The sequence below is a fragment of the Pelecanus crispus genome, chromosome 7 (assembly GCF_030463565.1).
Source record: "Pelecanus crispus isolate bPelCri1 chromosome 7, bPelCri1.pri, whole genome shotgun sequence".
Taxonomy (NCBI): domain Eukaryota; kingdom Metazoa; phylum Chordata; class Aves; order Pelecaniformes; family Pelecanidae; genus Pelecanus; species Pelecanus crispus.
Genome location: NC_134649.1, coordinates 4461059 through 4487098, shown reverse-complemented (window position 1 = coordinate 4487098; position 26040 = coordinate 4461059). Strand labels below are relative to the sequence as shown.

At 45.6% G+C, this 26040-nt stretch overlaps 1 protein-coding gene across 1 annotated transcript in view; it reads right to left on the bottom strand.

The window, feature by feature from the left end:
- Positions 1-25829, bottom strand: part of ADAMTS17 (ADAM metallopeptidase with thrombospondin type 1 motif 17) — a 203188-nt gene extending 177359 nt beyond the window's left edge. Inside the window, exons 1-3 of the mRNA XM_075713772.1 lie at positions 25760-25829; positions 24708-25069; positions 14513-14678 (exon numbers count right to left, since the gene is read on the bottom strand). Of these exons, the coding sequence (XP_075569887.1) occupies positions 14513-14678; positions 24708-25069; positions 25760-25829 (598 nt within the window). The remainder of the gene's footprint in view (positions 1-14512; positions 14679-24707; positions 25070-25759) is intronic.
- Positions 25830-26040: the final 211 nt, after the last annotated feature.

Here is a 26040-nt window from a genome sequence, read left to right as displayed (position 1 = left end):
CCTGTTTACCAGCTCCCTTACATAATTCAGCTTGAATTTCCCTGTTTTCCCAGGCTGGTAAATGCACTCAGATCATCAGTTTTCCCTGACTGACCCTCTTGTATTCAGGGTGAGAAAATCCACCAGCTGTAAGCCCCCCAAAGCCCACCTGAAATGGACTCCCTGCCTTCTGCTCATTCATACGTTTTGTGCCTTGTCAATATGCACATTTGCACATGTCCATCCCATATCCCTATTCTGAGTTGTCTAGCAGTCATCCAGTATAGCTCTGCACATGCTTTTCTGCCCAAGGCATCAACTGTCAACACTTGGTACATATTTTAAACTGAGAAAACAACCATGAAATTTGATTTGAATCTTTTTAAAAAGAGTTTGGAAATATCCCCCCTGGGTCTAAAAAGACAGACAGGAGCCCGTGGACAAGCAAAAAAATGAAAACTTGGGGTGCTCATAAATAATGGAAGCTACATGCCAGCAGCAAAGATGAAAATAACCAAGTTTCGAGGCTTGTTTTCACATGGACTGCAGGACAGCTACAGAAAAGTGGCCAATCATGACAAAGCTGCCACAAAGCAGAGGATCTGCATGTTCCTAAGTGCTTTAGAAAGGCAAGATAAAATAAAATGGAGTGACTATACCAGAAAGAAGGAAAGATTAATGCACCTTTGATTTGCCAGCTATGAGATGGAGATGACTTCACCAAACTTCTGTGAACAAGCTCCCATGTTTCTTTGTTTGTGTGTTTATTCATTCCATTCCATTCATCCACCCATCCCTCCCTCTGCATACCCACGTATCTTTAGCTGCAATACTTTCAAGGTTATAAATACCAGGGGAGAAATCAGAGAAAAAGTAAGAGAAGTTGAATTATTCCACTAAGAACACTGACCTTTTGGGTCTTGCTGTAGCAATCAGAACCTTCCTGGAAGTAACAGCACTTCCCCATCAAAATCTTATTTTTGTAATTCCCTAATAAATTAAAGGTTTTCAGCTGGTATAAATCTCCTACCTATAGAGAAGTAGCTTTTATGGGGGGCTACGCCTAAACTCAGGTATGTCTGGGCCTGGCATTGAATGAGCTGTGTAAAAAAGGCTTAAGCGGAAGAAAATAAATTCAGACTACTCTGGGATTTCACTTCAAAACTCTCCTTTTTGGTGGAAAAGGAGCCACTTGTGTCAGAGGAGGAACCCATTATGCTCGACTGTAGCTTGCACTCTGGGGAGAAGAGGTCATGCCATGGTCATTTGCCATAGGATTGCCCGGCATGGTCCCTCCACCAGAAGCAGATGAAGGAATTGGCGAGGCTTTGCCGATTCCACTCGGCACCTCTTTGCAGAAGGCAGCTGTACAAAACTCTGAAAGGTGTGATTTCTGGAGAGCAGCAGCGTAAAGGGACTCCTGGCAAATTGCTGGGCAGTCTTGGTTCACACAAAGCCTCTGGCCCCCGTTCCTCCATGAGTTTTACTTGAAGCTGTGGATTGGCTGCTTTCCACTGGGTGGTAGGGATTAGAGGTTGTGTGTGGAAAACTACCACCCCACAGGCTTACCTAGAAACACAGCCAAAGTGACCTAACTTAGAGAATCTGGGCTCTTACTCTCATCCTCTCCCTCACATTCTCCAAGTGTAAGCTTACAGAGCACTTAAAACAGGCAATATGTAATGGACTCGAGGGAGCCTACAAAGAGCTCAGGTGGTCACTGGTGATACACTACGAAGAGGCAAGGCAAAGCAACACAAACTACTTGAACAGCCGTGGAGCGTGTCGTGTCCCCCCACCCTTTTTTTTAAGTTTGTAGCTCCTCAATAGGGTAACTATTCTTTTTGTCCTTGCAGAGGGCTACTTTGAGTGGTCTCTATTTGCATCTTCCTGCCTGCCACACATGCGAACAATTTTCCAGCATAATCAAGCACATGGAGAAAACACAACTATCATTTGCATGGATGAACCATCACAAACAGAACAAAAGAAATACACACATCCCACTTCGCAGACATTTGATGAAGAGGTGAAAAAGATCCAAAACCAATAGTAAAAATCCTCATTAAACGCATCTGCAACTCATACCTGAGGTGAGTCAACTTTATGAAGGTATCAAAAACCCCCCCATCTCTAGAGCCTCACTTCGGAAGCAAGCCAGCACAGAGAAGTCTCACTCCTGCCCCGTGTGATTTATGGACTATGGGCAGAGAATCCCCCCATGAGTACATGAAACCCCAAACTAAAATAAACATCAGCCATTAAAACAAGGATTAAATGCTTGGTGGATTCTTTATTTGAACAAACTGATGTTACAAATTTTGTGGTGCAGATGTTAAGTGTTAGTGTGAAGGCATGAGAGGCCGTAAAACACGGGCAGGAGCCTGTCAGAGGAGTTTACATTGCGGGGAGCATACATAACCAAACTGCACACTATTTTAGGAGTCAGGTGTTCCCCGCTTAAGAGGTCAGACAATTTCATGTGAAATATGAGCTGAAACAGTCAATCTACAACACAGCACGTATATGCTGCGGGGTGACTAGGCACAAGGGACATTACTCTTTTGCCAGTCACTTTGACAGTGTGTTACACAGTCTACCTGGCCAAAAATTCCACAAAATTCAGGACTGTTAGGTGATAGGAGAAAGGCGGTACACCCCCAGATCCTCAGTATGAAATGGATGTAACATGGCACAAGCTCATTAGCTGGCTTTTATTTACAGGCCCTTACCTTTCCTTGGCTAGTCACCTGCAAAGCAACATGATCGTATCACATTCTGCAGTCCAGCAGTCTTTGAAATCTTCCTCAGAATGGCAAAAAAACATAGTCCCTACTGCAATCAGAAGCACAACAGAGCTCTTCTGAAGCCTCAGTAGAAAACTCCTTATGTTCAGTGCTTTTTATGGCAACCCAGCAGATGTACAATTCCAAAGCAACCACCCCAAATGACCTTTTCCTATTACACACCGAAAGCCCTGTCTAGCACTGTCTGGTTTTTGGCACATTCTTGCTGTAACTGCAGAGTCCTTTCCTGCTCCTCCTACCTCCCTTCCAACAGTATTTCCCAGACTCATCCGAAAAGCAACCTCTTCTATAGCCTTCCACTTTTTTTTCTCCCTAACCTTCCCCTTTGTAATTTTAGCTACCTCATTCTAGTTAAACCTACTGACAGTTTCTGGATGCACTTCAACAAAAGCCACAAATAAAAGCAAAATTGCAGAGGCCTTTCTGCAAGGCCAGATTTCTCCCTGGAAGCCCTTTGCTATTGCTGCCTTAAAAATCCTCTCCAGTTCTTCCTCAGGAAGCCCTCTGCTAACTTCACTCCACCCATGACCCCTTTAACATCCCTATATACCCTCACATGGAGCGCTAGCTCTGGTTTACTTTATGCTGTTACTTCAGCAGCATAAAAAGGAGGAGAGAGTATGCAACTGGGGCAAACAGCTAACATTAGTTTTCCCTATGCCCCAGGAGTTTCTAGAGAACCTTTCCCTGGTACTCACATGAGGCAGGTTTTATTAGTTTCACTTAAAAGTAAAAAAATTCACTTAAAAGCAAAAACCATCACCTCTCCAAAGCAAAAGAGAGAGAAAGACAAAGGAGATCTGGCACACAAACCAAGCCTAGAAATTAAATAAAGGAAGTTCTTGATGTATATGCTACCTAAAAACATATGTCAATCAGAAGAAGGGCAAGTTTGATGAATTATCAGAGGGACGGGATGCCACAAAGTTTCTCTGGCACCAGTAGTAGGTTACAAACACCTCTCAAAAAGCTATCAATTCTGTGTTTAAATGATTATACTGTGTCTATGTCTCTTAGACATTGCTATTTAATCTAGAAACTGCACTAATTCAAAGACATTTTCAAATCTAGTATAACAACTTGATTTCGTTTCAAATCAAGAAGGCAAGGTGTAAGGTGGAGCCCAGGAAGGAAGTGAAACAGAAAGTGGAAGCTAGCAGCAGCATCTACATCCCAGGACCAGAGCAAAAGCAAAAGCTAAACAGAATACAGGCAGGCTTCCTTCTTAGTTTGAATTAAGATCAAGGAGTGGTAGGTTGGAACACAGAGAAGAGCATTTACTATTTACAAACACATCCAGAGAAATATGCTACAGTTAAATCAATCTACTCCTCATGTCTGGATCTGACAGCAGAGCTGCTTCCAAACCATTTATTGAACAGCTTCTTCAAAAGGCTGACTGCACAGCATCACCATGGCAGATGCCCACAAGCTGCACAAGTCAGCAACCTTGTTTGCTTGGCCTGGGGATCAAGTTGCTCATAGTTAGAAGCAAGACAAATTTGAAGATGTTTAGAGCTCCAAGCCTTCCAGGATGACAAAACATTTGCTGCAGAAGTCAGCCCACTGAAAGATATGTGCTAACACAGCTTGAGCTAAAGGAGCAACCACAGATCACGGGACAGCTCAGAGCTGCGAGATCACCACAGGCATACAAAGGGGGCCAGTTCAAAATTCATGGACACCACCAAAAACATCCCTTCACTGCCTCCTGTGGGCTTTACATCCAAAGCTCTGTGCATTGGTTATCTTGCAGCTGCAGTTTTCATCCATACAACAACAGAGAGGTTCTTTTCAAAACACTGATCTCCTGAAGGGGGGACAAAAAAAAAAAAAAAAAAAAAAGAAACCACACTTCAGCTCCAGGGGCCTTGCTCCACACAGTTGCTTCCTTGACTCCTTTCCTGTGGCATCCACCTCGGAGTAGCAAGGATTGAAGAAGGAAACGGAGAAGAAGAGACACTATTGGAGTTGCTGCCACAGCCAGCACTCCCCAGTCTGTTTCCAGCCATGGGAACATGGAGCCCCCTTCACCTCTGTCACGACACAGCACAATGTTGTCCCTGTGCACTGCTCTTTTATACCTCCATTAAAAGCTGAGAATTTCAGATTTACCACAGCTAGCTGATGCCAGTGGGTAGTCTGAAGTTCATGAATTAAAAATGGTTGCTTATTCAAATCACAGCTGATTACAGACTGAGAGCTGTCCTCTCATTTTTAATGCCTTGTCCTACAAAATGGTTATGTACCTCCAATTTCTTTCTGACTAGAATGGCAGACAAAATCATGCATCAACTGGTAGGAAAAATCATTGCATAGCAGAATGATCCATTGCTTCCTAATCCACCTCCTAAAAATGTTTGGCTTTTTTAATTTTTTTCACATGGCCACTTTCATAACAAATCACAAGTTCATGACTATTTGTTTGGCACAGCAGCAAACAAGAATTTAAGACGGAAGTCATGAACTCCATGCTGCATCTCAGAACACCACGGAGATTTTATTGCAAGGATTGTTAGCCAAGTTAGCCTGTGGCTTGGACACATCAGTTAAAACCTTATTTTTCTGCAAAACGTACTCAGTTGTCAACATAACGCATCAGGACTTTGTCTTTAATGGCAGGCCTGTAAGACAGCACAGAATAAGCACTATGATCTCTATCTGCTCACTGGTTCAATTTGTCATCAAGATTGCAAAGATTGCCACCTCCTGAACTACGTGCACTCCTCTCCTTTTAAAAGGACACCTTCATTGCAGGCTTTCCATCCATCTAGAAACAAGGACTCACTCATGTAAGACAGATAAGACAATTTAATGGTACAGGAAGCAGGCACAGTGAGCATGGCTTAATGGTAAGACTGTTAAAGTGGGAATAGTAATACCTGCTCTGCCACTCTCTCCTAGCCTCTGTGCCTCAGTTTCTCATCCTATATTTGATTTGCTTTGTTACTAGTTGTAAATTCTCTGAAGCTGAATTGTTTTCCTTTGTTTGTGACTGATGCACAAAGGTCCCAGATTGCTTGGGGTCATGGGAGAAGATCCTGTAGCACAAATATAATTAGTCCTAGTGATAAGGAGTGGTGTATGTAAGACTGAACGCAGACTCCTCAGTTTTGATCACTTAAACTCAGCAGATCTGAGACCAATCATGAAGCACAGTCCTAATCCACTTCAGAGCTTTAGAAACTACAAAACGCCTGGCTGCAGTTACACTGTGAAAAATGGCATCATTGGCCTCCAGGTTTATTTTATTTTAATGAGTCTTTACCTAATGTGCTTAGTTTCCAAAGAATGTTTTTACAACTGCCAGCCTTACCAATCCATCCTGGGCTTTGGCAGCTGAACTCCAATCACTTCTGCTGAGGCTGGAATTGCTCAGGGACACACCAAAGCAGGGGCTCCCCACCTACAGTCTGGCCTCACCATTACACCTATACCTTGAGAGAGGTGGCCCAGACCTCCTTGAAAGCCGAGCAATTTACTTCTGGTGATTTGCAAAAGCCAGTAAAGAATACAGGTTCATCTCCTGTAACAGTGTTGGCTCAGCAGGTCAAAGTGAAGCAAACAGTAGTGTAAGAGTTACTTTTAATCCCTAATGTATACAGATATGTCGAACTACCCAGGGAACAGATCAGCTGAGAAAGAAACTGTCATTTTACAGAGCAACTTCCAGATCCAAAGGCTCTCGGTACCATCGCCAGCTCAGAGTTAGTAGCCCTAATTTGCAAATAAAGAAACTGCTTGAGAGTTAGAGGTTGTAGTCTAAATGACCTCTAATTTTCTGTGCCTTCAGTCTTGGATTCACAGTTCGGGACATCTATGACTTCAGAAGTTTAGAGCTTTTGAACAGAGGCAAAACCTCCCCCAAAGTGTTCCCATCTTGGCCACGCAAACAGGTAGGTGCCCAACACTTGGTAACTTTTATAGGTAAGATCCCAAGGGATCTGCTGGAAGTCAAAGAACATTAGGAACTGAGGCCAACAGAGTCCCAATTCCCAACTCTTGGCTCTAACCCTGAGCTATGATTTATGGTAATATGGAAAACACAAAGAGAGCTAAAAGGTAAGCAATGTACCTTAGTCTCCTTGGAGCCGCCCATCTGCCGTTCTAGCCAGAATGACGACTGGAATACCCGTGAACATCTCGAGACAAGGACAGCGTATGCTAGACAACCTAGCTCATTACCACCTGCCAGTTCAGACTGCATTATGTTCCAATGGAAACTAGCACCAAGTTTTATTAGGAACCAACTGAAGGAGCAGCACAGCTCTACTGTATGCAGATGCTCTGGAAGGGGAAGAAATCCATACACTACATGTACTTGCATGTCCTCTTTTTTCGTCTCTTTTGCACCTTGACAGTAGAGGAAGAAGAAACTGGAGTCCCTCCTGCTCCACATTATCCGTGCTGCCCTCATGCTGAGGGCTTCATCCAGAACAGAGCAGCAATAAAACTGCACTTGCCACGTGTGATGGAAAAGGACACTTCTGAATGGTGGACTGCTCCAAAAGGCTGCTGTTTATCAGCCATAAGGAAACAATCACACACTTACAGGGAAAATCCAGACTCCCTGCTGGGAAGACCAGGGACCTGGAAAAGCCAAGGGATTTATCCGCACAAGTGAGATACACTCCCATGGGTAAAGTGCTGAATTTCTGATACAGGGAATACTTCTGTGCTTGCAAACACTTAATCACATTACATCTTCTGCATAGCCCATTGTTGAAACCCTTGCTTTAATTCTTCAACAGATGCTTCCTAATATGGACTAATACAGGTTGCATTACATCTCTCTATTTTTAGTGCACATGTTTTTTGGCCATAACAACTGCTATTTCAGGCCAAGTCAAACCTGCAGAGAAAACACAGCTAAGAGACAATGATTAAAGATGGGGAAATGCAACGTAGCAGTAACATGTGTTTAGGATTTATACCTGTTCGGGGAAAGCGTTCCCTACATTTGATACCTGCATACTAGCACTTATTTAAATTATTACCAGCTTCGATCAATTGTTAAAACAGGTTGAGAAGTAACTCTACAGAGAAGCAACGCATTGTTATTTTGTGAATTAAAATGTTGATCTTCCTGTTTTTTCACTACATGCGTCTCTCCATGCAGCACATTTGCATGAAATGAAAACTGGTTCATTTAAACTGACAAAAGGGTTTAAAGCAAACCCCCATTTAAGAGTAATTTATGAGGTCTATATCATAAACATGAAATAACAACCTTCCCTCCAAAGACAAGCTGCTCTCTCTCATGCTCCTGGACTGCATTTTATATGAGATCCCTTCTATGTAAGGGGACTTTAATACATCACTGGAGACCTTTGGAAAAGTTATAACAGAACTTACTTTTCCCAAAGAAACAAAAAGTTTTATGACATGGTTAGAGGAGATTCCTATGCTTTCATAGCATGGTTTGATTCTGTTTTTAACACTGATATTTTCTCTCACCAGGAAAAACTGAAAAACTTTTCCCATCCATAGACTGCAATGGCATAGGAAACATGCAAAATATGTGACCAGATCTCAGCAAATTAGTTAAACTACTGTTGTTCCATGATAGTTAACATAACTATATCCATTTACTGCAGCTGAGGGTAGGGTGGATATTGTCACATGGAAGCAGCTTTATCGTATATATTACAAGGTTGCAGAAAGACAGGGCAATGAAAGAAGCCCTATCTCAGGTGGTTTTTACCCCCATTCTTCGCTACAGGGGGTTAATAAAGGAGATAGTACGGCTCCCCCATAGTCCTCTCTGGTCTGCCCATTTCTTCTCTGTCAAAAGCTCTTCTTACGGGGTCGGAGATTGGTGGGAATCACAGATACTGTCAAAACACAGATGAGCCCTGCAGCTACCTCTCATCCCCACAAATAAATTTGAGAAGTCTATTCACGGATGTCTAGGCCAAACCCGAGGGCGCTGCAAAAATCATGTATGATGCATTGAGAGAGACCTCTTTCTCCCCCCATTTGGCTCACCTGTAGGGAAATTCTTACTTATGTGTATCAAAACCTACAAACAAAACTCCCTATGACTCCATTCTCTCTCCAGAAAGACCACTAGTCCAGGACCTCTGACAAGAAAGTCATCAAATTATTTCTTTAAAATCAGAACAGTGTGTGATAGAAGGTTTGTACCCCAGATGGAGCCCAGTGTCTAGAGATGAGAACCGAAGAAGTGTTTCACATCACTGGTGTGAAGCTATTTCCCATGTTCCTAATGACACCATGCTTCAGAGCAAATGAAACCCAACCTTTCTTTCCTTCCCCCTCACAGCACATGCACCTGGAAACCTTTTAATAGGTTTTTCCGTTTGCCTCACAGGGGCTCGTGTTCGTTCCTGGGCAGAAATGCGCATTGTGACTTGAGCACTTTCTCCTGCTGGATGACAGGTGATAAAAATAATACGTATACACATATCATATGACTAACAATAGCACCTGGCCCATGGTGATGGGATCCGTCCTTTGCTGCTGGAGCACTTCAGAATTTAAACAAAGGAATTAAAACATCAGCCCTGTGTCCACAGACCTGGGATTTTTTTTTTTTTTTTTTTAACCCATTTGTATGCACTTTCAGATTCAAATCTCAAAGATCCAGTCATGCAAGACCCTAAGTACTTTCCCACTCCCAACTACAGCCAGATTAATCCTCTTATACAGATTATTCCAGGAGAAATTTGGCTCCCACAAAGTTCTCCTGCAGCTCTACAAATAATTTTGAGTGCTGTAAGACATGTTACACCACTTAGACTAAAGGAATTGTTTTAGAGGTTTTAACAACCTCTAAAGGTTTGATAAACCAGACTGCTAGCATTACCTAGCCCCAAGGAACTGTTCAGCTTGGTTTCCCTCTCCCATGGCTGGGGTCTGCGAGGAAAAGTACCACACTTCTGCGTGGAACACAAGAGGAACGCTCTTGGAAAGCTGTGCTCTCTATCCCCTCAGTAGCGCTGACACATGGCACCTAGCATTAAGTTCATTCTGCTTTCTTAAAATGCTTTCCTCCTCCCCCTACAAACACTCACACAAGTCATTACATCACCATGCGTCTTTTTTTTTTTTTTTTTTTTTACAATCAATTACGTTCATATATATCACAGGGGCATTGCTGCAAATAGAAATTTGCCATTGAACAATTTAGCCCTGTTTAATTTCTTACGACATGATCAATAACTAATACTAAAAATTGTGATACTTTGTATTTTATTTGGATCCCAAATAATCCCAGATCATGCCAGGTACCACTGAATTACAAAATTTTAAGAAGAAAATACCTTTAGAGGTGATTCTTGTCTGCTCAGAAAATACAAGAACAGCAGCAAAGGACTGGAAAATGCCCAAACGTCACAATTCTGTGGCATTGAAAAATACTCTTTTTATATTGTATTTACACAAACATGTATTTTTCTGCGTATGTTGTTCCACAATACAGGATGTGTATCTAAAATGTCTAGCACGTGAATATTTCCTAAGTATTTACAACCTCCATTCTTTCCTGCCAAGTTTTAGCCTGGGTGAGACAAATTACAAGCCAGTGAAAAACATCCTCTAGTACAAATCTGATCAGTCCTTCACTCTGCTGATGTTGGTGACTACCATAGTAAAGAGACGTTTTCCCAGGAGAAACTCTGGAAGCATGCCCCTAGACCATAATTTCCACACAATTTCATTAGAAATGAACCTTTTGTGTGTCAGAGAGGATTAATTTTTTTGTTTCTAAACTCCTTGTGCACAAAAGTTAATCCAAACCAGACAGGAGTCAATTAGGTCGTTAACGTGCTAAGCCTATTAACAGCCATGACTTACATTTCTTTCCCGCAACAATGAAAAACATTCAGGAGTCTGCCTTTAAGTGGCAAAGCCCATGAGCAATTTCATTATTTTATGACACGGCTACTTGAAGCGGTGGCTGTTTGCACAAGCAAGCAGCACTCCCCACTGTGCAGCAGCAGGATGCTTTGCTCTCCCCAAATCCAGTCCTAGCTTAGCCTCTCAATTAGCATCAGGTAGGAAAAAATCCCGTCACAGAGCAAGATCCATAGCCTTAGATAAATTTTACATCAGACCATCAATCTCCCTCTGCCGCAGAACTCACTGGCCACCACCATTGCACGAGCTGCGCTATGGTAGTAGCGTGCACATGTATGTGCACGTGTGTGCATGTGAGCTCTCAGCCCAGCAAACATGGAGAACTTCAACAACTTTGTTTGCAGTAGGGAATTCTTGTTCCTGAAGCTGTCCATGGATTAGGAACCTAACAGATATGTAATTAATTTTGCTGACACACAGCGTTAAGTGCAATCACATCATGTCAGACCAAGGGTCCACCGAGCCCATGCCATGAGGTCTCCCAAGCTCAGGACCTGCCTGTCAGTCACCTCTGGGCCAACCTGAGGAGGACAAAGCTTACAGGGAGGATCCCAGCAGCTGTGGGGTCTAGTCACATTCCCTTTTGGACAAAGCAGAGAAGAGCAGCATGTAGTGGGTCCCCAGAAGCCTTCAAGAAGCAGTAGGTGCTATCGGGAACACTTTTTTTTTTTTCCCCTCTCTCCAGTGTCCCCTTTTAGTGTTTTATTTTTACAGTTCTGATACCTTGGTACTCATTCACCTCCTCTTTCCCTTTGTGATCCCATGTAATTAGCCAGTGTCTCCCCCATCTCCTTTCCTTTAGTCCCTCTTCTCAGGGAGGAATTTCAGTTCTGCCAAGGACAGGCAGCACCCTGTTCTGAACCTTCTGACCCTCTGACTAGGAGCACTGTTCAGTGGCAAAAGGATGAGGCAGATTTCCTGGACTGATTTTTGGTTCAATTCAGCTTTTAACTAATGGCTGTCTTATTTTACAGTGTAGGAATTCTGTAATGCATTTTCTATGAACACAGTGCTGCAGCACCTACAGTACTTGGCTAGGAAATCAGAGTGGTGCTGAATTATGATGTTTCCTCTAAAAAGAGACATAGGGGATCTGTAACTCTAACCAGAACCAAGATTTCATACTCAGAGAATCAGAAAGAAGATTGGCTTAGTCTGAACCCATGAGAATGATAAAACTGCTGAACTACTAAAAATTCAACTCCACACAAGAAAAAATAAAGTTCCTGGCTACAGGATTTACCAAGAAGCAGTGCCAGCTAGGAGGCAACCTTATGAGCAAGCAAAGGTCATCTCTGCTGGTACACCAGCTTGGTGAAATACAAAACCTGAGAGATACAGGCAAACTAAGTTCATGGCTGCCTATTCCAGTCACTTCCTTCAGACCTCTGCTTCCACTGCTCTTCCCAATAAGGAAGCCTTTTGTGCCTCCGGCTGCTGCCATGTCCCTTTGTGTCCAACAACAGCACTTGTTCCTGACCACTCAACTGTTCCCATACCTGTGGGTCTTCCTCTTGTACCCATGAAACCTGCCAAGTCCTGCTTCCCGTTTTGTCCCTTTGGCAGCCCAGCAGAAGACAGCATAGATGCCTTGACCCGCTGCCTTCACTTAGTATGCAGCCCATCCAGCAGAAGGCAGAAGCTGGAATATTGGTGGGTAATGGGGCAGGAGAGGAATAAAAGGAACAGAATATACAGGCACACTGAAACCTAAAGAATAGATTTCATAGAGTTCATAAAAAAATGCCCTCTATGCAACCCACCCAGACAGATTTCCAGAAAGGATAAAATTCAATTGCTCCAAAGAAGCCAAAAACTAGACCAGTTTATACTAGTTGACAAGCTGACTGTTTGGCTTTAAAAATGGGAGAAGACAGGACATGATCAGTGAATAGAGTTAGACATTTTCTCTTGAAAAATGGTGGAAATAACAGTATCAACAGCTGGTTTATTATTAACACCAAATTAAAAACAACCACCCCAAAACAAAAAGGGTGCAAGACAGCTACATTTTTTCAGGCTTTTGGCTGCTAAGCATTAGAACACCAGCAAGGTTTGCAGCAGCTCACAGGCACACACTCTGTAAGTGCAAAAATATAGTAAAGCTACTGACCTGCTGTGGTGCCTTGACTGGAGGAAGGTGAAAGACGGGAGAAAAATATTGACAGGAGGACTGTCACCAAAGAACTGGATCTCCTTGCTATTAGTCTCCCATTCCAGTGGGGACTCTACACCTTAAAATCAGATCCACAATTATAACTTTTAATTTATAAAACAACTTTAACAGTCATGCTGGGTCACAACTGAAGACTGACAATTTGGAACATGCCATCAGCACCTCACATAGCCACGGAGAGCCATAGGATTTAAGCCCAGGATCCTAACACTGGCAAGGTCTGTCAGCATGACACTGGAAAGCGAACCCAGAGCATTAGAGAACGTCTACTATTAACTGCCAGACACACAATTACAAGCTAAATCACTGATATTTCTCAGGAAGCTGGTTCACCTCCCAACACTTGTTATACTACAGAAACCCCATTGAAACAATATACCTCATATTGCTCAACTATTTAAGCAGAAAAGTACTAGAAATTGCTTGAGAGGTGGTTCTTTGGTCCAGAATAGCTTCACACACGAGGTACATCTGCATTTCAGCTGCTACTGTATCCACAGCCAGGGTAACAGCATGGCAGACAAAAACTGCTCAAGCATTCCACCACCTAACCCACCCAAGGTTTCCTGCTGCCACAGCTGTAGCTCCTTCGATATCCAGTCTACCTAGATTGAAGTTAGCCTAGGGATATCAATACGAGTTGATATCACATTTTGGACTCTCAGACCTCAAACGTGGGTTCACAGATCTCCAAGGAAAGCTAAAGACCTTAAAAGTTTCTTTGCCATCTCTGTGAGCTCATTCCCTCTAACACAAGGCAAGAGAGGGGAAAAAAAAGTTTCTCACAAAACCTTAAAGCAAACAATTTAAAAGTTGCCACTCAAAGAAAAAAAAAAGTCCTATAGCATGAGAGCTAGAGCTCCAGTTTGGCAAGTCAAACACCAGAAAGAAAAAGCAAAATTAAGTTCCTAGTTAAAAAAGTTACCTTGTTCAACTACATCTGGCAGTTTCAAATGCACCTAAGCCTATACAAAAGCAGTAATAATATAAAAAGAAAAAAACAAAACCAAAGTCTGCCCAGTTGACTACATACCCTGATATACTCTATTATGGATGGTGTGCTCTGCTAGACAGGAGTAAAAATGATGACATGTGAGAAGCTGAAAAAGAAAATAATTGTTTTACAAAAGAAACTGTGCATCTCTTCCCCTCTCCAGATAACTTTTCATCCTGTTATAAGCTGGACTCCACAGATGATACTTTCATATAATTTGATCAGAAGTATCTGAAGTGACAGTTTCCACATTCTGAAACGCAAGGATCACCATTCTATCCATGCCTACTTGGTGCAAGTCTAGCGGAAAGGTAAGACAAAAGAGCACCCCTCACCACTGCCTTCAGTTTCAAAATTTGGGCCTTTGCTAATAACACTGTGAATACCTTCCTGAGCAGTGGTCACATTGCGTGGTTGAAAGAGAACTTTACTCTGACCCATCACAAAGTTTATCATCTCACAAACTGAATGTTACAGCACATGTCCTAACAATGTCTATATTTGTGATGTGGCTCCTTCTGCCTGAAGTAGCAGGATTCATTAACGCATGCCATTTTTCACTAGCTCCAGCTGCCCGAACACTTGAATTACGAAATACAGACGTATCTGGCAGAACAACAGTTAAAAATGTAATTGCATACTCATGGCTGTTCTCATGAGCCACTTTAAGCTCACCTGCTACAACCTTGCAGTGCTCATCAGGAATGTGCGACTTCATGGGATGGCTTGATTTTGTGGATCGTCTACGCCTGATGAAGTGTTCTTTTCCACTAAATGAGGTCTCTGATGTATTCACTGGTTGTATTAGCATGTGCTCTGATCCAATTTGGATATAGCCAACCTGTCCACAAAAGAGAACAAAAAAAAACCCCATTAGACAGTTTGGTATCCTAACCTTGTCTGTCAACCCAGTCTGAACCTAGACCATTTCACTGCAATCATTATTTACAGCGTGAGGAAATGAAAAGCGATTATGATCGTGTTCAGTCTGCATAATACAGACTAAAGAACTTCATCTGCTTCTCACAGTTTTTTATATCACTGAGCACTATTTAGAAACTTCACTGTGCAAGGCACTGTACATGTCCAAGCAAAAGGTGGGGGTTCTTGTCAACACCTTTCCCTTCTTCCTTTCCCTCCAGCTAGAGCACCACTCTAGCTGGAAGCATAAATATGTATGTCTTATGCTCGGCTCACGTGATAATAATAAATCCTATTAACAGAAATCCTTTCATGATCACCTTTCTAATTGCCAGCTAGAATTGCATTGTTATTAAATGGCATTTACTGTCTCGGTAGAACAAAGAGGTGAGATTGCCTGCAAACAGGAGACCGCCTATGTATGCGACTCTTGCAGACAACGCTAAGTGAACTGAAGTGATGTTGTAAGTATGACTTGCAGAGCCAACCACATTTTTTTTGTATGGGGACCAAATACCTCATCTTGACTACAACAGGGACCACATAGTAAGCACTGCTCTCCCTGCAAGCTATGGGTTGGGTTTCAGGGGTCAAGTCAGGAACGGACTGTTGTACCTTCCCAGTTACGAGCTTTTCCACCATCTCTGGCATAAGTAACACAAGGATGGCAAAGACCCTGTCTAATTAATGGTAGACTCCATAGGCTACAGGTCAGAGCACTAAACCCCTGCCTTTCTTGCACCAAGTCCAGACCTTACACCAGGGCTGCCAAGAACATCTTTGGAAGGCAGCTTCTGCCCCAGGGGAGCCCTCCTTTGCTTGCAACCCAGAGTTTTTAAGGGTTTTTTATGCCTTTTCCATTCCTTATCTGGCATGAAAGGAAGAGAGTGAAAGCAAAGATATCACCTTAAAACTTAATGAAGCTTCCAGGTTTAGTAATCAACTCTGAGGTTATAACACATTGGAGGAAGTGAATACGTACAATGAGGGTTTCTTTCTTTCTTTACTTTTCATTGTACTAATGTAATGATTATTTGTATTGCAATTAAAAGTCTCGAAATACAGCTCTTTGCCATATACTGCCTTGGGAGAACTCTCTAGGTCTGATCCAACTTCTGCTAGCAACAGAAGGCCTCATCTGGCCTGCCAGGAGGCATCAGACTGTGCCTATGGTACACCTTAGAGGTGCGGGAGCTTACAGAGGGGTCCTGCTAGGTTGCATACCTATAACACCCATCCTATACATACAAAGAGAGACCAGACTTTTCTTTGCCCCGCCCCCCCCCCCACTGCATTCTGTGCCAGCCAGGCAACCATCCAAATAAATCCTCTGCACGTACATGCAAATACTATATATTCAACAGCTGACTGTACTAATATGATTTATAATATACATTACATACATACTGTATATTGTACATTTCCACACCTCCCTGCCAAATTCAGTCCTCACGTACACCCAGGAAATCCCTTTGGCCTAGTATTTCCAGCAAGAGGAATTTCTGCTAACAGAAATGAGAACGCTCCTCTTTTGACAGCCGTACTAACCAAAGAGCGTTCAGGGGAAACCGGGATCTCTCAGAAAGAGTCACTAATTTCAAAAGCACACTTGGAAAAAAGAAAATAATAAAAATCACTGTCTCTATTTGGCATGGCTGCAAAGCACAGTGTTAACAATTAGTCTCCTGTCTCAAAAGAGACAAGACACACCTCTTTTGGTGTTTCAAAAGAGACCTTGCTCTTGGGGCAAGGTCACCGATTAAGTATAAAATGCCTTGACACCTCCCAGAAGAGCTCCCATTTATGAAGAAAAATTGACATTATTACTTGTCCCTACAGAATGCATACCAATAGGGCTGCCTCTTCATTTAAATGAAAAGTCGGGCTTTGTCAGAATTGTTTCAGAGACAGCAAAAGCTTTAGTGACTTATTCTTCCAGCCTCCTTTACGATGCTCTCCACTACTTCCCCTCCTTGTTCCAATCTTCCAGCTGGGAGGTAGCCCCAGCCCCCTTTTTTAATATAGGTTTTAATTATTTAGAAGAAGGGTTGTAAATCTGGTGCCATGGTACTAAAAGCCACACCAGAGCTCCTGAAACACTGCCAACCATTTTTGTTGGTGCCAAAAATATGTAAGAAGTCAGTTTCATCACCACCCGACATTATCCCAACTTTCTGGCATCAAGTGTGAAAATAATTTAAACCATTGGAAAGGACTTATGTTTCACATTTGCTTTGGAATTGTGAAACCTATGGAGGGAAAGAGCCGTGCGTCTTCACCCTGGAATAGGTTAAGAAGCAATCTCAAGTCTAATCTGACAAGCCAAGTAGAGTTTCAGGCAGGAAGGATTTGCAGGATCGGGCCTGTAGAGTACTCCTAGGGAGTTAAAATTTTCCCCAAACTTGCTAGTTGGGTTCTAAGGAGCCCTCAAACCTGTTGGCCCAGATGAGATATTTTGGACCTGGTAACTTGAATACTCTGGTCATTATTTTGCTTTTTCCGTAAGAAATGCATTCTTCATGTTGCCTCCCTCAAATCCTCCAACTCCAGACACTATCCTGTGCTAATCTCAGCGTGAGGTATCAGACATCAGCACTAGACAAATACTCTATGCGTTTCTTCTCGAGTCTGTGTGATGTTCAGGGACAGCAGAAAGCTGGATTTTGAAGATAAAGAAGTAAAACAGAAGACCACGTAACTGTCCGAGCTATTTTTCCCACATCTCTGGAAATCATTCCAATTAAATAAAATGCTTTGGATCTGCCAATTCATGTTTGCCTGGGGAGATTCATATCAAAAGCTGGGATACTCCCTCTCATCCTTCTTTCACTGTGAGAGCCCGTACGAACAGGACCTACCACTGGGCCAGAGCCCCGTATTGCTTAGTGTCCGGGAAAGCAGCCGCTGCCCAGCCCCACCATCCCAGAGCTCCCGAGACACAGGAGTCATCAGGAGCCCAGGAATTCAGAGGGGTGTAGAAGTTCATCATCATCTGCATTATTAATCTAACCTGGATTTTACAGTTAGTATGACAGGACCATATAGCTGACAGAATCACGCAGCTCAGCCAACACAAAAGGCTGGAATGATTTCAGCCTCCAAAAGGCAGGCAACCAAACTGACAAGTTGATTAAAATAAACAGTCCGCACTTCCCACTACAGCCCCACTCATCACTGCGCTTAACAGTGGCTGTAGCTCTCATATTAAGGGTATTTCACAGCCTTAATGTAAAAGTCATCTCAACATTGCTCACTAGCAGAAAAGGCCCTGTTCTCCAAACCACCAAAATATCCTCACATGCTCTTATCCAGAGTTTTTTATATATACGTTGGTCACGCGAGCAATTTGCTCACTCTCTAATCTACTCTTGTACTGCCAGCAGTTCACTCTTCTTCTACACTTTATCTTCCTCGCCACTGGAGCTTTTCTCAGGCTCAATGACAGCAGGGAAAGGAGGAAGGTCCTCACACTGTATCACTGAAATTACAACAGTAACAACGGGGCTGTTAGTGCTGGCACTCAAATAGCATTTGTAATCACGTCGTCCTGCTTCCCTGGCTTCACTATTCTGTCTCTGTCCCCTGGTAGTACTGGTGGAGCTACAACAGCTCGAGGGCTAACTCGGGACAGGAATCCAAATCTTCAATGTTGTCTGCACGTGGTTCTGGACCTTCCCACACGTTAATACTCTCCAACAGTTACCCTGTTTTTCCAGCCCTTTTTATTTTCACAACATCTTTGAACGAGATCTGTGAAATGCTGAATCTTTAACAGATTTTTCTTTTGCTCTTAAGTGTTCATTAGTTACGTACATACGAACACGCTGAAAAGAGAAGTTTTAAACATCTGACAAATTCCAACCCCTTCTCAATTTCTCAACTGTTACACTGTAAATCTTAGTTTAACCATTTCCTCAAAGTAAAAAGGAAGTTAATATTTAAAGTGAAGAACAAAAAACAACACAAATACAGTTTAATAAGCTTCACATGGCTTTTAGTCCTGTCCTTACTAACCATGCTTCAGCTTTAAGTCAGTTATTATTTACAAGTGCAATTCAAGCAAATTTAAAACAAGAGCTTTAAACTGGGTCTTGCTGCGGTGTCCTTTCAGGTTTACACTCAGCTGGGAGAGCAGATCATACCCAACAATATCGAACTGTACCTCTCTTCCAGACTGCCCCAGCCTTCGAGTCTGCTACACAAGGAAACCACAACATGCTCTCCCTTTTGTCCACTGTAGAAGGCGAAAGAAAATCCCAGCACAAAGAAACCCAGCACGGTAATTTTAAGAAGTTTAACTTTTCAGCTCATGGACCAGCTATGGATGAATGCCAGACAGCTCCTCTCTCAGACAAGGGAACCCAGCAGAGCTGAAGGTTTCCTCAGGGGAAATCATACCATCTTCGACCCCTAGCATGCCTGCACTGCCCTGCTCCCCGTAACAGCAGAGGCTTTTGCAGTCACCTGAAGGACAGCACCGCCCTGCTGCACACAGAAAACACTCACTACCACCGGACAGGGATCGAGCTCACGGAGCTTCAGACATCTGCTCTAAACCAGGCATCATCTCCTCTCCAGTCATCGAGGAAAGGCAAACACCTCCAAAGGGACAATTCACCAATCTAAAGTATCTAAGAAACAAGATGAACCGTCGGGGAAGGTGCTCTTTGGAAGTGCCCATCTTTCTCGCTTGCTCTCTCTCTCCTTTATAACCAGGGTCAGGCTTAAAACCAACAAATTGTGGCCTCTTCTGTATTCTTCCTCTTCTTCACAAGGACAGAGACGATATACCATTTCATTAGGAATCCTCTGAGTTATTGCTCATTCCCCGGAGCCCGCAGTCCAACCTACTCAGTTCTCTTTGCCCTGACTGGCCTTCCATATTGGACCAAAACCACACTGAGACATCCAGTTCCTGTGTAGGCACTTACACCCACCTGGAAATCAGTGGGAGTTCAGAGACCCTAGAAGCAGCCATGCATCCAAAGAGTGTTTGTATCTGGTCCCACAGCATCACTGGTGAACAGCAATGTGGGCAACAGCAGGGGCAGAATTTCCCAGGTACTGCAGCTAACTGGAAAATACATTTCTGGTATTTAATCTTGTTTAGTACCCAAATGCACAGTCATGATTTTATAATATAATAGTTTTCCCCTTATCACCTCCACCAGACTTACAGCATCTCTGCCCAGCCTTCCTGAAAAAAGGAAACACCTGGCTGACACAAAGTCCAGAGGGATGCTCGACCATCTCTCCTTGCCCATACTTGCCAAAGCTTGTCTACATCTACACCTTCACGTTTGTGGATGCTACCGAACTGGGAAGTGCAGGGGACACACCAGAACAAGGAGCCACCATTCAGAAATATTTGAACAGACTGGAAGATCTGTCCACTAGGAATTGTGTGAGGGTTAACAAAGGTAAATGTACAGGAAGCTTGGAAGAAAAGAAGCCCTTTTCTTCTCTGTGTTGATTGTGTGAGACAATATCACAAAATGTTTAAGGCTTCCCAACTTTCAGCATGTATTTCTTAGGGTGTAGCTTCAGTGACTCTGTTTCACCCTATAATGGGAACATCACTGTTCTCATTCCATGAGCCTTGAGCACATTGTCCACTGATCCAGTCTGCACAAGGAGTCTCACTGAATTCAAAGGAGATGAAAATGTAGCATGAAAAGGTTAAATGAATGAGCCTGAACAGGAGGGAGCCACAACCTCTTATCTCACTTGAGAAGGACCATCCACTTCAACTAGAGACAGGCCAAAGAGCAGTCCTGAACCCAAAGTCAGAGATTCCAGATTTCAAAATTAAAAAGAGAAATTACTTCAAGTCAAACCTCTGCCTCTAAAATGCATCCCAGTGATTTTCACCTTTCAGATAAGGTTCCTGAACAGACAAGAATTTTCAAGTTCATTTCTAAGTCAAAACTTAATGCTCATTTTAACATGAGCCCACGACCCTCTTAAAACTGTAACTGTTTCAAAAATTTAGGTACAAGAAATATGAAAAGCCTACCCCAGTTGAAAGGTACTGACATTGCAGTCCAACAGACTGCACAGCAGTCCAGCAATTCAGCATGTAAAAGTGACTCCGGTATGGAAAAAAAAAGTAAAAAATTAATACATCAAACAAAGTCTTTGGGAATCCGACATTCTGCAGATCGCTTGAGGCAGCATTCTGCAACGTACAACTGGGGAAGAAGTCTCCCCAAAGGGCACAGGACCCTGCCTGTCTCTCTTATCTTGGGTCCACAGGACTGATAAGCCCCGCTGGGACTCAGAGAAAGCATTGTTACAATCACAGAACAAATATACGGTGCTGAAAGGGCCTCCTCTACTGCGCTCTCCAGGCTTCAATCAAAAAAGCTCTACAGAAGGTAACACTGCTCTGCCAAACTGTGCTAGAGAGGGTGAGGGCAGGACGCAGAGAGCAACAGTCAAAATGTAACTGTGAAATTGCACCTGAAAGCAATGGATGAGTAGTTCTGAGATACCAAGCAAAACGGAATTTCCTTGCTGGAGGAAGACCTAATATACATCATCTAGGAACTGATCTCAGACTTGGAAGCAGAGACCTCAGTCCACTACACAACTCAACTCAACACACCGTGGCCTTACAAAGCCAGAACTTTCCAAAAGAGAGGCAATTTCCTGTGCTGCCTACTGTCTGCCAGTTGGTGGTCAGACAAGTTGCAGAACTTTGCTCCTGCCTGTGCCTCCCCAGCACAGGACAGTTCAGCCCTGAGGTGTGGTCAGAATCCAAGTGTTTACACAACTGCATTCCCCAGAGGGGATACAGTCCTGCCAAGTTGAAGTGCTTTTCAGGAACACAGTACCTCTCGTCTACGCTGCAATTCCCAGGTTGTCAAGAGGGACAGTAGGATCGGAGTATCCATACATGTGGTACTTTAACTGTGCAGATGAGACCTCAGGTACAACAGTCCTAAACGTGCTATGGCCTGATGTAGCTACAAGAGTGTGGCCACCCTTCTCGATGCAATTGCAAGCTGTAGCAGGAAACTACAACAGACCACATACTGGTTAACAGCAGCATCTGCAAGCAGAGTTTAAAAAACAAAACACAGCCTTTTAGATGCCACACTGGGAATCCGGTATCATTACCAGGAAGCAATTGCTCAGTCTGGTTGTAGCTCAGTTTTCATGCCACTGTGTCAGGGATTTTGTTTTTATTAGAACTCCACTTGCCCTGATCATTTTATATCACTTTTTGCATGACTTATGGCATGGTTGAGGAATATGATTACAACAAAGTCTGAGCCAGCTGGAGATCAGGATACAGTATTACTACCTATTCTACTTCTCAGCAACAAGCTTTTCTGAATGAGGTGGCCTGATCATCCAGTTCGAGTCCAATGAGCACTCCCACGCTGGAGTTTTCAGGAAATCTCCCACTGCAGCATTAGCGCTGCTCAGGAGACAAATGCCAGGATAAACAGGCTGCAAGGTTTCCACTACCAAGGTCTTTCTTCTAGCCCAGCATGCAGGCCTTGTCCATATCCCCACCTGTGAAGCTCTGCTGCTGCTGAGGGCAAAGCCTGATTCTTTCTGCTGCAAAAAGGGCTTAAGGAAGCAACTAAAAAATTCAAAACCTGCTGTAGTGTTGGTCTTGGTATTTTAAATTGCCGGACAATTTTAAGGCAAAAAATCTGGGCTCTAGAGTCACCCGATTTCAGTTCCACTCATGGCGGATTCAAGACTTCCTAGATAATTTGAGGCAAATGCTTAATTCCTCTGATCCCAGAAAACATCTTACCACTAAATTGCATAGCTTTCATTACAGGTATGCCAATTTAGTGTGGCCACTGCAAAAGGCTGCATAAACACTGAAAGCAGGCTAAAATCTGCTATGTTTCTTGTTTAAGAACAGGCTTAAGAAGCCAAAAGGTCCATTTAGCTACAATAAGGTCTATCCACATGGTGATGTGGATCAATTTAATGAAACCATTTCAAAAGTTAATGAGGATTATCTTAAGTTTAGGTTCATCCTAAAGACACCTCAGTTTTCTGTTCTCTAGCTTGCAGTTCACAGAGGTGTTACAAACCTTAACTCACTCATACGGAGCACATGTCTGCTTTGACCTCTTTTCCCATTCCTGGTGATTATCTGAACGAAGAGTAAATGAACAGATTCCTCTAACAGGAAAGGAGTATCCCAACATGCAGAAACACATCTCTCAACACATCTGCCCACACCACTCTCAGCACTCCCAGGAGCAGGTCCACAGGCAAAGGCGAGCAGAGCTTCACCCACACTGCCGCTTACACACGTGGCAGCATCGGCTTTGGTCCCCAAGAGGCGCCACAAATGAGCAGCTTTGACTCCGATCGCTTTTTGATCCCAAGTTCATCTATCTCAGTTATGTCAATTTAGTCACTGCTTAGAATTCATCTGATACAAACAGATATTGTGATATTGCGGCTCATATTTGCAGAGTAATGAACAAAGACTAACTAGTCTTGTTCCTTTTCCAACTTTTCTACTGGGAATATCGCCAATCTTTTTCGCTCCCCCTCCTCCGTTCCCTGATCTCAGGCAGTTAATACTGTGCCTACAACTACATTCCTCTTTTTAAAAAGGTTAGTTCTCTGCCTGTTTGTGCTTTTCAGCTCTACTGGAGTAGGTAGCTTTGGAAGCCCAGCACTTCACGAACGGGATTAACAAAACGTGCCCAGTGACAAAAGCGTAGAGCTGTTTGCGATTTAAAGCTTGAACTAAAGATATCGGTTTTAAACTCTGAGGAAACCCTCGGTGGTATACAGCCCAATTTAGCGCCACTCAAATACGCAGCATCTCAGAGCCACTGGGTTTTTGTTTGTTGGTTTGGTTTTGGGTTGGTTTTTTTTTTTAAACCTGAGGCACAGCGCCCTCAAATGGTTCAGGAATGAAGGCCCAAGCCTGGAGCACGTGAAGTGTTCTCAGTACAAAGTTTAAGACAAAATCTCCATCAAGAGGTCCGCACCGAGCAGTTAAGCACACATCCCAGGACTACGTACTGGGGGTCTATGCTTCACGCCCCGGTGATTTTCTAAGGTACTTTCAAGTTAATCAACAATAATTACAAACTAGCCATCGCCTTCAGGATCTAAGTCTTCACCACTGAGAAACACAAAGGCTGTCCCACGCAAGATCACCTCTTCTTATCAGGATGCTCGGAGGACATCCCTGGCCCTGTGGAGCCACCTGGAAACGCTACAACCTCAGGCAGAAAAATGCTGACACCTGAGGTGGGAAAAGCAACCCCGAGCTGGATGGTTCCTCCGACCACGCCGGAGGTGTCCCTGCACCACAGCTCCCACGAAACGCCCTCACACACCAACACCGGTGGCACGAGCTGGGTGGACGGGGCCCGCTGCCGACCCGAGGAGCCCACTGCCCACGGCAGCGCTGCGGGGCCACGCGCGCCGGCTGCAGGAGGGACCCGGGCAGGCCGGGGATCAAGTCCCCGCAGCGGGACCCAGCCACCGGCCAAATGGCACGGGTGTAGCGACAAGAGGGTCCATCGGCCGGGACGCGCCTCTGCGGCACCCTCAGGCCGCCATTGCCCACCCACAGCGAGTGGGCTGTGGCCGAGACCCCCCGGCCCCTCAGGCACGGCTGAGGCCGGGGCGCTCCCGCAGCGGAGAGCCGGCATGGCCGGAAAACCCAACCGGGGGAGGGCGGCGAGGCTCCCCGGGGGACGAGGGGCCGGGCAGGACAGGGCGGGAGCGGGCAGGAGGGGCACGGCCCTGAGGCGAGGCGCGGGCACGGCCCAGGGCCGCTTCCCGCCTCCGGCGGGCCGGGAGCGGGGCCGGGCAGCTCCGGGGGCCGGGCAGCTCCGGGGGCCGGGGCTGACAGGAAGGGGCCGGCGGCGGAGGGGCTCGCCGCAGCCCGAGGGGGCCGGTCGGGGAGGCGGGCGGCGCTGAGGGGAGGCGGTCGGGGAGGCAGTACCAGCCCGGCGCAGGTGCTGAGGGAGGCGAAGGAGTCGCTGCGGTTGAGGACGCGTCCCGTGTAGAAGCAGAGCCGCTCCTCCGGGGGCCGCCGGGGGCCGGGCGCCCGCCGCGCCTCCCCGCGCCGCTGCTCCACCACGAAGCCCCGGGCGAGGAAGCGCAGGTCGCGGCGGAGGTGCAGGTAGAGCTCGGCGCCGGCGGCGGGCAGGCGGAGCAGCAGGGCCTCCGCCGCCGCCCGCTGCCGCGGCAGCGCCCGCCGGCGCCGGGGGCCGCCGCGATCCCCTCGCAGGGCGGGCGGCAGCAGGTGGATCTTCTCCAGCGCCACTCGCTCCGGGATCACCACTTCCAGCTCCGCTCCGCCAGCTGCAGACGAAGAAGGAGAGAGAGGCTCAGGCGCTCGCACCCCCGCCGGCCGGTCCCGCGGCCCGACGGGGCGGCCGGGGGCTCCGTGCCCCGCCAGCCGCCTGCCCTCCCCTCCCCTCCCCTCCCCGCGGGGACGGCCCGGGGCGAGGGCAGCCCCTGCGCTCGCGTTCCAGCGCGGATCCCCGTGCACTGGGAATCGCCAACAGGCTGCAGAGACAATGGAGCCGGCGGAGGAAAGCGATTTATTTCCCTCTCCGCGTATATACACACGCGTATATTAGAGGCAGAGACGCGCGGGGAAGAGAGGAATAAAGCAAATGCTAAAGCTACTTGTATCGTTAAAAAAAAATATATAGCTCAGACGCGAGCATCGCATTTCACCAACCCCAATAAAAATCTGCAGGGAGAAGGGGAAAAGCAGAGCAAGCCGAAGCCGCAGCCAAGGACAGTCAGCAGCTTTCCACATGAAACGTTACAGCAGCAGCAGCAGCGAGAGGACAGGAAAAGAAAATGCAAAAGCCTGGAGCACTTCGCCCTGCAGACCGGGACCGCGGCCACGCAGGGGATCCGGTGCACGCTGCCGCCCGGGGCCGGCGCCCACCGCCCGCCCCGTCGGACCCCGCGGCGCGGGGCTGTCAGCGCCGCCGGGGAAGGGGGCGCGGGGAGCCGGGGGAGGGAGGGAAGCGCTACCTGTGCCGGCGTCCAGTCCCCAAAGCAGCAGGCAGGGAAACACGAGAGGCAGGAGGCAGCCGTCAAACATCTTACGGCAGCGGCGGGGCCCGGAGCGGAGCGGAGCGGAGCGGAGGCGGCGGCGGCCCGGCCCGGAGTGAGCCCTCCCCGCCCTCGGAAAAAGTAATCAGCGCCGCCACGGCCCCGGCGTGGTGGGCGCCGGGCCACGCCCCTCCCCGCGGCCCGGCGCGCTCATTGGCGCCGGCGCCCACCGGGACACGCCCCTCGCCCCCTCCCATTGG